Below are 13,048 nucleotides of genomic sequence, written 5' to 3' on the forward strand. Positions count from 1 at the left end.
GCTCTAGGTCTGCGTTTCTCGCCGCGCGTGCGCCCGCCACCCGCAGCCGCTCGCGCACGCTCATACGCAGCCCACTCGGCTCCCTGGCCCCGTCCCCCTGTCTCTGTGTAGCTGGGTCCATACTGCACACATGCGCAGTAGCAAAAGGCACGGACCCAGCTACACAGGGACAGCGTTACGCAGGGACACAGGGGTTTTATTATAGAGGATGTTGCAGCCATGAAAACAATACAGCTCAGCGTGACATGTAAATCAGACCTGTGCAGTGATCAGACCTGTTGCCGTGACAAGCACACGAGGGCCCGGACTAGCTTAGTGAGCAAGCGCTGTGACAGCGTGAAACGGCTGCAGTGCCCATCCCATCTTCCCCTGGTTACCTCACCTCCCTCCCCCCGGCAACAGGTCTGTTCACTGCACAGGTCTGATTTACGGGTCACCCTGAGCTGTATTGTTTTCATGGCTGCCACATAGTGGAATAGAATGCAAGTATAGAGACAGTGCCTGGTCTGCATCTTGTCGCACAGCTATTATCAGTGTTTCTTCAGGTTTTCTCCCTACCGGCAGCACGTCTCTTTGCATACATTGGAGCCATCAGCACTTACAGGCAGAATTGCATTGTTTACTGCGTGTGTGTGATGTGGCCCCACCCTTCTCCACCTGCTGAGTGCCAAGCAATCTTTCTCCCATGTAAAGGTAGTCACCGACTTACGAACGCCCGACTTACAAACGACCCGCCGATACGAACGGCGTGGATTCTGTGTTTCCATGGGAACAAGTAAAAACATTTTTTTTTTCAAATTGGACTTGTAGTTTTTGAGAAAATCGATTTTAAAGAATTCAAAGAAAAAATGGATTTTAAACTTGTACAAGCAGATACAGAGGGCAAAGGTGACACAGAGAGGGACACTGGAGGCACAGAGGGGCACAGAGGAGGTACAAGGGACAGAGATGGCACAATGTTCTGACTTAACAACAGATTAAGAACTAACCTACAGTCCCTATCTCATTCGTTAACCTGGGACAACCTGTACTATTGTTATGGTTTTGTCTGGTAAAGGGTTATAATGGCTTCTGATGCTGAATCCAGGAAAATGACTGTAAAAGTGAGTATCCTGAATAATTTACTACCTTCAGTGTGTCACTACAGTGCCTCTTTAACCTTTCAGTAAATCTCACTATGGTCTGATATGACCCGGGGCAAGGGTTGCAAACAGAGTTACCTAATGCATCATTTTTTACAAATGCAGGTCAGGCCTGCTGGATCACTTGCGTTTTCCATTGATCTCTTTGGATTTCCATCCTGGAAAAGCATTGATTGGTCAGGTCTGGTTACTCTGATCATTCATCTACCATCATTAGTAGCTCACCTCTTGGTTGCCATAAACACTGCGGAGATAATCTTCTACTTCCGCTTTAAGAAGAATCTTTGGGAAAACTGACATTTTACGGCAGCCGTGGACACATCTCAATGAGAGCATCTGAAATGACACATGCAAGGCAAGCATTAGATTTCAGTTAAAGCGGACCTGAACTCAGAACTTCATCTCTGCTCTAAAAGATATGCAACAGCATAATAACCTTTAAAGAAAAACATTTCTTGGTTACAGCTGATACAAATCCTTCCATAAATCTGCAGAGTGTCTACTTCCTGCTTTCATGGAAGCAGACATAGGGTTAACATCCTGTGTGTACAAATTAGCTGCTCTGCAGAGGCAGTCAGCTGACACAGCTGAGAGATCAAATTACAGTGGTGATTAGTCAAAGATGAGGGGGAATTAGACAGGCTAAACTCTCTAAGCTCAGTATTGTCAAACCCTCTTTTTGACCCTAGAAGAAGCTGCTCCCCCAATATTTCGCCGCAACCGCCCCCCTAACCCCCAGCCCTGGCGCACTACCCATACTCGTAACCTCCAGAGGGTAATAGGTGCCACTGAATGAAAATGGAGGAAAACTCGACTTAACCAGGATTTCCTACAGTACAAGACTAACACTGCCCTTGCTGTTGCTAAACAGGACTATTTCACCAAGCTCATCGGAGCTCAACTTTCCAATCCCCGGTGTCTCTTTGCCACTTTCAACTCCCTGCTTAACTTCCTCACGACCGCTCCACACCAATGGGCGTGGCCGAGGTGGTAGCCCCAGGACCGACTAACGCCAACTGGCATCAGGTCCTGGAGCCGGCTACTGAAGGAGATCGCGCGCGCATCTCCTTCTCGGAGGGCGGAGCTCGGCTCCATCATCAGTCTCCGAGCGGTTATTGCCGCTCAGGAGACTGTTAGACGGCGTGATCGCTGTCTATTTACACAGTACAGCGCTGCAATCAGGAGCAGCGCTGTACTGGGGACAGTCGTGTGACACGGCTGTCCCCTCCTGACTGTCGGCTGTGATTGGCTGTCATAGGCTGAAGCCTATGTCAGCTGATCACATGGATTGGCTGGCGGGGGGAGGGAGGGGACTATATATTCAAATTTAAAAAAAATAGCCAAATTTATTAAAAAAAACTAATATTTATTTATAAATAAACAAATAAATAAACATGCAGGGGCGATCTGACCCCACCAACAGAGAGCTTTGTTGGTGGGGAGAAAAGGAGGGGGGAAACACTTGTGTGCTGTGTTGTGCAGCCATGCAGCTTGGCCTTAAAACTGCGGTGGTCATTTTCACAAAAAGGGGCCTGGTCTTTAGGGGGTTTTCCACTGTGGTCCTCAAGTGGTTAAACCCACCCTCCGTTTCCAGCTTCTCTGCCACGGATTTAGCCACCCACTTCACTAACAAAATAGTCTCCATTCGTCAATATCCAGCCTTCACTCCTCACCTCCCACTCCCTCCCATCCAGCTCCTCCTCCATCCTATCCTCACCTCCTTCACTCCTACTACCATTGAGGAAGTCAACCACCTACTGCAGACTTCCCATACCACTACCTCCCCCCTTGACCCCGTCCCCTCTGACTTACTCCATCCTCACTTCCCGGATATGGCCGCAGTCCTCACTGCCCTGTTTATCCTCAGCCTATCCACAGGCACCTTTCCCTCAGACTTCAAGCAGGCCACTGCACTATTTAAGAAACCCTCCCTCGACCCCTTGCTACCCTTCGACTACCATCCTATCTCCCTCCTATCCTTTGTCTCAAAACTCCTTGAGCGTCTGGTTCACAAACGCCTGACCCAGTAGCTTAATGCCAACTCCCTGCTAGACCCACTGCAATCTGGTTTTTGGCCTGCCCACTCAACCGAAACAGCTCTCACCAAAGTGGTTAATGTCCTCGCCTTAGCTAAAGCTGAGGGCAAATACTCCATTATCCTCCTCCTTTACCTTTCAGCAGCTTTTGATACAGTGGACCATCCCCTACCCCTCCAGTCCCTCCAGTCCATGGACATTCATGACCTCGCCCTGGCCTGGCTCTCATCCTACCTCTCCAACCGCACCTTCACGACCTCCTTCAATGAGTCCTCGTCCACCCACAACCACCTCTCGGTAAGAGTCCCCCAAGGCTCGGTCCTTGGCCCCCTACTGTTCTCCCTATACACATCCTCCATTGGCAAGGTTATCTCCTCCATGGGTTTTAACGATCATCTGTATGCAGATGACACCCACATCTACCTCCACACCCTGACCTATCCACCACTACCATGGACACGGTCTCCTCCTGCCTATCAGCTATCTCCTCCTGCATGTCCAATAGGTTCCTGAAACTAAACGTGGACAAAACGGAATTTATGATCTTGCCCCCCCGGCCATCCCTAACCCTCCCAGATGTGAATGTCACTGTTAACCACACTACCATTCGCCCTACCTCTCAAGCCCGCTGTCTGGGTGTCACCCTGGACTCCGCACTCTCCTTCACCTCCCACATCCAAAACCTCACAAAGTCCTGCAACTTCCACCTCCATAATATCTGCAAGATCCTCACTTTCCTGACATCTGTCACCACCAAACCCCTCATCCATGCCCTCATCATTCCCCGCCTTGACTACTGCAATGCCCTTCTGTCTGGTCTCCCCATGACCCGAATTGCCCCACTGCATTCCGTCATGAATGCGGCAGCCAGAATTATCCACTCCTCCCATCGCTCCACCACGGCGGCTCCCCTCTGTGAATCCTTCCACTGGCTTCCTATCCAGTCCAGAATCAGATTCAAGATACTGTGTCTGACTTACAAATCAGTTCACAAAACCTGCCCAACCTACATTTCCAATCTTACTCAGAGGTACACACCTAGCCGCTCACTCCGCTCTTCCAATGAACTTCAGCTGACTGCCCCCCACATCACCCAATTCCATGCACACCCCCAGGACTTCTCAAGAGCTGCTCCAACACAATGGAACTCCCTACCTACCCCCATTAGGGTTTTCCCCTCCTTCAACATCTTCAAGAAGGCCCTCAAAACCCACCTTTTCACTCTGGCCTACCCTCCCTCACTGGTGCTCTAAACCCGCAGCTGAACTCTGGTCCCCTACTTTTCGTGTCCCTACCTCTCCCTCTAGATTGTAAGCCTTCGGGCATGGCCCTCCTCCTTATGTCTCCTACCTGTTACTGCACCTCCATCACCGTACACCCATCCTATGGATCTGAGTGAACTCTTGAGTGAACTCGACTTGCCTAATCTCCAGGCTCCATCCAGTGACTGACTAAGCATTACCTGGTACTCATACTGTGCTGCGTGATCTGGTTTTCTTGTATTCCTGTATTGTCATATTGCTGTATGTCACCCCTAAATATTGTCTGTAACCTAAACTAATGTCCAGCGCTGCGTAATATGTTGGCGCTTTATAAATACAATATATAAATAAATACATACAGGGTGCATTTCTCTATGTTTTCCTTCTGTCCTGTGTTCAGGTCGACTTAAACAAGCCCATATATTACCCGATTTCCCATCGAGGGATTAAACAATTGACTTTATTAGGCGATCAACAACTATGTGGTTAATCAACTAGTGGCCCACCCACTGCAAGTGAGATCCTATGCTAAATGTGCCGACTCCCATGGGGCCTCCTCTTACAAAGTAGTGTATAAAACGGAGTTAAAAAAAAAATAAAAGAGAAAAAAGGGGAGGTGGCTCACCTCAATAACGACACATGTATATATATGAATATAATGTGTGTGTGTGTGTGTGTGTGTGTGTGTGTGTGTGTGTGTGTGTGTGTGTGTGTGTGTGTGTGTGTGTGTGTGTGTGTGTGTGTGTGTGTGTGTGTGTGTGTGTGTGTGTGTGTGTGTGTGTGTGTGTGTGTGTGTGTGTGTGTGTGTGTGTGTGTGTGTGTGTGTGTGTGTGTGTGTGTGTGTGTGTGTGTGTGTGTGTGTGTACACACCCCTAAGCATCATCTCAGGTCTACTTTAAAGGAGAACTGTAGTGAGAGGGATATGGAGGCTGCCATATTTATTTCCTTGTAAGCAATACCAGTTGCCTGGCTATTCAGCTAATCCTCTGCCTCTAATACTTTCAGCCATAGGCCCTGAACAAGCATGCAGCAGATCAGGTGTTTCTGACAAATTTAGACAGATATGACAAGATTAGCTGCATGCTTGTTTCTGGTGTGATTCAGACACTTCTTTAGGCAAATAGACCATCAGGGCTGCCAGGCAACTGGTATTGCTTAAAAGGAAATAAATATGGCAGCCTCCATATCCCTCTCACTACAGTTCTCCTTTAATGTGAACCTGAGATTAAAGACATCACAGGTTCATTACTTGCCTGGGGCTTCCGTAAGCCCACTTAAGGCCACTTGTCCCTCGCCGTCTCCCTGGGTGGCTCCTGTCCCCGCAGTATGTAGTATTCTCACTTTGTCGCGCATGTGCGGCTAGCCAGTTGCGCTCCCCCAGTGCTACTGCCTGCGCAGTAGTACTGTGCAAGTGCAGAATGCTCCCCGCCAAGGAAGAGCGATGGGGGAAGAGCGATGGGGGACTTGGCAGGGCTTTTGGCCCGTATTGCACGGGACAGGAGCCACCTGTGTCCTGATCACCCCTCCCAGCTGTTAGGTAACCAAAACAACAACATCAGAAATCCCATCATGCTTTGCACAGTATCAGGGGGAAAATGCCCAGGCTGATTTCTTTGATGGGGCAAAGCTTAGCTTCTGTGCAGCCAAAAATGAGATTTGGATAAGAAAAACAAAGTTCTGATGCTGTAAAACTGTTAAAAAAAGCACGAAGCCTTTTCAGTGCTGCTGAGTAGATTTTTAGTCTGGAGGTTCACTTTAAGGAGGAAGCCCCAGGTAAGTATGGTACCTGAGATGTCTTTCATCTCAGGCAGAGTGTAAGCCCACCATCACAAATGTAAGTACACTGCCCAGAAACATCTAAGTGAGGGGCTAAATAAGAAGATGAATGAGTGGACAGAGTGGACCCCGTCTTCCCCCCACCGACGTCTCTGATCTTTGAGTGGGCCAAAGTTTTCAGAAGGCAAGCACGGAGCACGGGAACCAATTGTGCAGCCACAGAGTCCGGCGGCTGGGACATTTGGCGGCCAACCTGTGACATCCGGCAGTCAACCTGAGACATTTTTGTGCCTGGGGACACTAATTCTGGGATATGCCGCAGGTAAACTGGGCCAAATCGTCACTGTATCTTATCACAACGCAATGTACATAAAGGGAAGAGAGCCATTATAGGGCCAATTAAATTGCATTTTAAACAGTGCCCTTTAATACAGTACAGACTAACCAGCAAGCTCATGGTGACCCAGAACTCATTGGAGTGTGTGAGGGGCTACAATGGTCCTAAAAGCCCCCTTACTAAGATGCTAAGGAAAACAAAAGTTTCTGGGGGTGTGTTTAGCTTCTAAGGGTACAATGGTTAATTTGCATATATTCAGCAGTGGTGCCTGGGAGACATCTCAAGCTCACTCCAACCTGAATTATCGCAAATTCTTTCTGTTTTAATACAGTACATTGCAAGCACAGCAGACATTATAACCAAAATTTAAAAAAGCCTATTTTCTCAGCACTAAGATTCACCAACAAATTCAGCTTAAACTGTCCTTTTGAAATCAAACTGCAATAAACAAAGATAGCATAATACAAATGTTAACAATGCAGTTATATTAGATTATCTTAACTGTAGAAATAAACTCACTAAAGCCTCTAGGAATGACAGACATGAGTCACAATTCAGTATTACCCGAGCACTCTGAAGACAGCAGATAGTATACCCCTCCAACACACATGCCTTCTCGTTTCAACAAGCAAAGCGTAAGAATATCAAAGCAGCAGAGTGTCTCCGGGTGAACCCATGTAAGTGTAATGAGTCGGCCATTTTTCTGTAGACAAATTTGAACGTGGTTTAATAGAGATTCATCTTCAGGAAAGGGAGACACAATAGCCTTACTGAGGCCCCGCCCTCTACAGCACGCTGGCTTCCTGTTACATTCTGTCTCTAGTGGAAGACATCTTGGCTGAGGGCAAAACTGACACTTCCCATAGACATTCCTCTTTAGAAATATGCCACAATAGTTCTTACTTAACCACTTGAGGACCCACCCTTTACCCCCCCTTAAGGACCAGCGCTGTTTTAGGTGATCTGTGCTGGGTGGGCTGTGCAGCCCCCAGCACAGATCAAAGGGCACTCAGAGCGATCAGATCGCCCCCCTTTTTTCCCCACTAGGGGGATGATGTGCAGGGGGGGTCTGATCGCTCCTCCTGGCTGGCATTTTGCGGGGGGGGGGCACCTCAAAGCCCCCCTCCGCGGCGAAATCCTCCCCCTCCCTCTCCTACCTGCTCCCCCGGGAGATCTGGGCTGCACAGGACGCTATCCGTCCTGTGCAGCCAGTGACAGGACGTCCCCTGTCACATGGAGGCGATCCCCGGCCGCTGATTGGCCGGGGATCGCCGATCTGCCTTACGGCGCTGCTGCGCAGCAGCGCCGTACAAATGTAAACAAAGCGGATTATTTCCGCTTGTGTTTACATCTAGCCTGCGAGCCGCCATCGGCGGCCCGCAGGCTATTCACGGAGCCCCCCGCCGTGAATTGACAGGAAGCAGCCGCTCGTACGAGCGGCTGCTTCCTGATTAATTAGGCTGCAGCTGGCGACGCAGTACTGCGTCGCTGGTCCTGCAGCTGCCACTTTGCCGACGCACGTTATGAGTGTGCGGTCGGCAAGTGGTTAAAGGACAACTGTAGTAAGAATAATATGGAGGTTGCCATATTTATTTCCTTTTTTAGCAATGAACATTGCCTGTCTTTCCCGCTGATCCTCTGTCTCTAATACTTTTAGCCATAGACCCTGAACAGCATGCAGCAAATCCGGTATTTCTGACATTATTGTCAGATCTGACAAGCTTCGCTGAATGCTTGTTTCTGGTGTTATTCAGACACTACTACAGCCAAACAGATCAGCAGGACTGCCGGGCAACTAGTATTGTTTAAAAGGAAATACATATGACAGTCTCCATATACCTCTTACTTCAGTTGCCCTTTTTATGACTCATTTCAGGTAGCGCTGGGCTTATGAGTAATCATTGGGAAACAGTATGTGCATTTTCGCATTGCAGAGAATGCCTGCGATTTTTGGCAAATGTGAACTTACCCTGAAAGGCAGGATCGCAAATCAATGGTGATATAAAGTCGCATCGCAGCCTGCTGCAACGATGCCGCCTGTACAGTGCGGCATACAGTCCATAGACTTTACGCTTGCACTACACACGTGTCACTCCGATAACCCACTGCATACAGTGCTTTGTTCTGTCGGGACTCGTTGCACCGCAAAACTACCAGTGTGAAAAGCCCCACTGGAATATGGCATCATGTTTTTGCACTGCGACAACAGATGCATTGCCTTCAGCCGCTGGGATCCGGGCAACTTTACTAAACCTAATCGATTGGCAGCGTGGATAGTATTGCCTGCTGGGTCCCCCATTTTTTACAAATTAGTGGTCGCAGTAACATCGCTGTGAGTAGAAAACGACTAAAGGTCCCCTCTATTAGGCCCCGTTCACACTTGCGGTTTTGTAAAAACCGGAACGGATGTCCGGACCGGACCTAATCCGTACGGTTCCTATCCGGATCAGGTCCGGATCCGGTCCGTTTGCATCCGTTTTCCGTGCGGTATGAACACGGTTGCGGTCCGGATCCGGTTTCTTAAAGAGATAACAACCTGTAAATACCTGGGGTCTGGGAGGTCAGCAGAAGCTCTGGGGTCATTGTTGGAGACAGGTGGACGTGTGGAGACCATCCGTGGATACAGAGACTGCAGTTGGGACCATGGATCCAGTCATTTTTTACTCGTACCTGGGAATTCTCTCCTTCCTGTTGTTCACCTACTACTATGTGGGGAGAAGGCCTCACCTCCTCGTTATCAGACATATCATCAGACATGTTGCTGCCAAAGAGCTCCAGCATGAAATCCCTGCTGCTCCACTCTGTGAACGCTGGGCCCATGTGGTCCCCATCCAAAATGGCCACTAGAAAAAGCATAGGAAGTGGGGTAGAACGTCCGGTTTTTATAGCCAGTGTGTTGTGCGCTCTCCGGTTCTCATTGTTTTGTATTGGCCGGATGCAACAGTCCGGCTCCGCTCCAGATACGTCTGCCGGAGGAGCCGGACCAAAAAATAGCGCATGTTGGATCTTATGCCGGAGTCCGGTCCGGCTCCGGTCCGGACGAAACGGACGCATGTGAACGGACGCATAGACTTTCATTGCTATGCCGTGCGTCCGTTCCGTCCGTTCCGCATGCGGTCCGGCTCCGGCACGGCGATTTCGGATGGCGACCGCTAATGTGAACCGGGCCTTAGACTGGGTGCTCAATAAACTATTTTAAAGGACAACTGAAGTCAGAGGGATATGGAAGCTGCCATATTTATTTCCCTTTTAAGCAATACCAGTTGCCTGGCTGTCCTGCTCATCCTCTGCCTGTATTACTTTTAGCCATAGCCCCTGAACAAGCATGCAGCAGATCAGGTGTTTCTGACATTGACAGATCTGACAAGATTAGCTGCATGCTTGTTTCTGGTGTTATTCAGACACTACTGCAGCCAAATAGATCAGCAGGGCTGCCAGGCAACTGGTATTGTTGAAGAGGAAATAAATATGGCAGCGTCCATATCCCTCTTACTTCAGTTGTCCTTTAAATGTTTGATATTCAGCATGGAATATGTTTGGCACTTTATACATTAATAATACTGTAATAAAGTGTTCACATCTTTATTAGAAAAACAAACAAACAAAAAACAAACAAACCGGTCATATAAAAGCTAGCAGGGAAAGCTGGTGGTGGTAAGGGAGGGGGGGGGCAGAGGGATCTGACTCCATAAAAGTGGAAGACCCTCTATAAAGTGACCCTGACAACTATGAATGATCCATGTAGCACAAGGTAATCAGCAATGCCAAAACATCAGCCTGTCATCTCATCCGTTACATCCCCTCTGTCAAGGATCAGCCAATCAGCTAGCAGATCCCCTCGGTACAGCGCACGCAACAGCCAATCCGCTAAGTGATTGGTTGCTAAGGGATACACAGCCTGGGCACGCGCCGGGATTCGGAGGGCGGCTCACGTCACTGTACCTCAGACGCGCGTCAGACGTCGGGGATAGCCGTGGAGCGCGCACGTCGCAGCTGCTGGCGAGGAGCTGTGCGGTGCCCCGGGGAGAGAGAGGGGAGGATGGCGGCCTGACGCGGAGCGCTGAGCGGGGGGAGTTTACCGGCATGTCTGTGTGAGAGAGGGGCGGCCTGCTGGACACTATGGGCCTCATCTTCGCCAAGCTGTGGAACTTCTTCTGCAACCAAGGCAAGTATATCCTGCCAGGGCTGTATAATGTGCTGTGTGCGCCATACACTGCGCTGTATACACTGCGAGAGAACAAAGAGGGGTCCCCCGGGGGCTGCCTGTGCTCATCAGCTGATGGAAGAGCTGCTCCTGCTGACATCACTTTAATGATGGAGGGGCTCAGAGGCAGCTCCATCCAGGGTTCCTCTATAGATCTTCTGCCTGGATGATACAGCAACCTCTGCACAGCCACTAATCAGCTTTACCTTCCTCTGCTGATTGACAGAGGTTGGGGAGTGAGGGCAGGTAGGTGATGCAAGGGACCATGTAGTGGTGATCTACAGGTGGCCTCAGATACAGGGGCACAAGTACTTGTGAAACAAGATATCTCCCCCCCCCCCCCCCCCCCCAACATTCTTTCTCCTCTACCCCTTATGCAAAATCTTTTACACACACTCGCACACATTTCTGGAGGTACTCCAAGATCCTGTGCATCTATATAGCTGACCGCCTGGGTAATGTGTTTTGGTAATCTACGGGTGGCCCCAGATACAGGGGCACAGGCACTACAGATACAGGTGAACCAAGAGATCCCCTCTATCTCTTCCCCCCCCCCCCCAATTCTTTTTACCTTTCCCCCCCTCCAATTTTATTCCCCTCTCTCCCACCCCTATATACAATACCGGCATTATTTAGGCAGCAGTGCCTAAATAATGCCGGAAACCAGCATGAAGCTAATCTTGTCAGAAACACCTGATCTGCTGCATGCTTGTTCAGGGTCCCTGGCTAAAAGTATTAGAGGCAGGGAATCAGCAGGATAGCCAGGGAACTGGTTTTGCTTAAAGAGAACCCGAGGTGGGTATGAAGAATCTTATCTGCATACAGAGGCTGGATCTGCCTATACAGCCGAGCCTCTGTTGCTATCCCAAACCCCCCTAAGGTCCCCCTGCACTCTGCAATACCTCATAAATCACAGCCACGCTGCTGACAAAAAGCTTGTCAGAGCTGGCTGTGTTTATCTCTATAGTGTCAGTCTGCTGCTCTCCCCGCCTCCTGCAGAACTCCAGACCCCGCCTGCATCACTTCCCTCCCTGCTGATTGGAGGGAAGGGACGGGGGCAGGGACCAGAGCTATGCAGGAGGCGGGGGAGCAGCTGAGACTGACACTACAGATGTAAATACAGCCTCACAGCACGGCTGTGATTTATGAGGGATTGCAGAGTGCAGGGGGACTTTAGGGGGGTTTGGGATAGCAACAGAGGCTGGGGTGTATAGGCAAATCCAGCCTCTGTATGCAGATAACACTCTTTAAACACACCTCGGGTTCTCTTTAAAGGAAATACATTATGGCAGCCTTCATATTCCTCTCACTTCAGTTGTCCTTTAACCTCATTACTTTTTTGGGCGCCCCCTTCCCCTGTTACCTTTGCATCTATTTGACCAGCTGGCTTATCTGGATGCAGCAACAGCTTTACCCTACCAGGTGACATGAATTCCGCCCACCTTGTTTTGACATTTTCAGACCAGTAAGGGGAAGGTGGGTGGGATTAAAGTCACTCTGGGGAGGGGGTTGGTACTGTGACCGAGACCAAAGTAGCTCTATTTGGTACAATAGAACCTATTTTATCCGGCTACCTGATAGATCACAAAATGAGGCCGGAAGCCTGAATTTAGCACAGAACATAGCCAATAGGAGTGCTCAGTTAAGGCATAGCCGTGCACTTGGCTATCCTATATCCAATGGCAAATTTGGAGCCGGTGTTCGGATTGGTATTTCTGATATGTCGAGCCAGGATGGGATAATGTGGCTGGTTCAGAATCTGAGAAGTGAATGTCAGTTGCTTGAAGCAAGGCGCATACTAGTGCTAGTCACTGGCATTTTATTTGTAATGTTGAATCCAGAGCGAAGCTCTTGCAATGACTTTCTATAGGCCACAGAAGATTTGGAGCTAGTCAAGTTTAGTGGACCCAGCAGGAAACCTCATAGGGAAAATCCAATAATGTGATTGGATGGACAGCACCCTCTCTAACTGCTAGGTTTCAGATAGGTTGTAGTAAGCTACGCCCACACTGTTCGGCCAATCACAATGCTTTGTGCTGTAGAGAGTATGTATTTACTTTCCAAAAGCTGCAGGCATGTCTAATATTCAAGTTGGGTTTTTTTTTTTCTTTGTCTTATTGTATAAAATTGCAAGAAAAAAGGCAAGCAGGAAACTCAAATGAAAACACGCAATCACCATTCACCATATGGTACCCCCCCCCCCCCCCAAATAATAATAAAAAATACGGTACCCAAGAGTGCGTCGTTCTTGACATTCCCTGTTGACTGAGTTTTGGGCACATGAAATTCTA

At 49.1% G+C, this 13,048-nt stretch overlaps 2 protein-coding genes across 7 annotated transcripts in view; one reads left to right on the plus strand and one right to left on the minus strand.

Annotated features, from left to right (window-relative positions):
• Nucleotides 1-10,252, minus strand: part of NSUN6 (NOP2/Sun RNA methyltransferase 6) — a 52,081-nt gene extending 41,829 nt beyond the window's left edge. For 3 of the 5 annotated variants that reach the window (XM_068235582.1, XM_068235585.1, XM_068235586.1), the window contains exons 1-2: nucleotides 7,118-7,454; nucleotides 1,368-1,478 (exon numbers count right to left, since the gene is read on the minus strand). In XM_068235582.1, coding sequence (XP_068091683.1) covers nucleotides 1,368-1,478 — 111 coding nt within the window. In that variant the 5' untranslated portion in view covers nucleotides 7,118-7,454. Of the gene's footprint in view, nucleotides 1-1,367; nucleotides 1,479-7,072; nucleotides 7,455-10,171 lie in introns of those variants that run through there. The other 2 variants (XM_068235584.1, XM_068235583.1) reach the window with 2 other exon arrangements.
• Nucleotides 10,253-10,519: 267 nt separating this feature from the next.
• Nucleotides 10,520-13,048, plus strand: part of ARL5B (ADP ribosylation factor like GTPase 5B) — a 65,883-nt gene continuing 63,354 nt past the window's right edge. For both annotated transcript variants that reach the window (XM_068235587.1, XM_068235588.1), the window contains exon 1: nucleotides 10,520-10,718. In XM_068235587.1, coding sequence (XP_068091688.1) covers nucleotides 10,673-10,718 — 46 coding nt within the window. In that variant the 5' untranslated portion in view covers nucleotides 10,520-10,672. The remainder of the gene's footprint in view (nucleotides 10,719-13,048) is intronic.

The sequence above is a fragment of the Hyperolius riggenbachi genome, chromosome 5 (assembly GCF_040937935.1).
Source record: "Hyperolius riggenbachi isolate aHypRig1 chromosome 5, aHypRig1.pri, whole genome shotgun sequence".
In the NCBI taxonomy this organism is placed as follows: Eukaryota; Metazoa; Chordata; class Amphibia; order Anura; family Hyperoliidae; genus Hyperolius; species Hyperolius riggenbachi.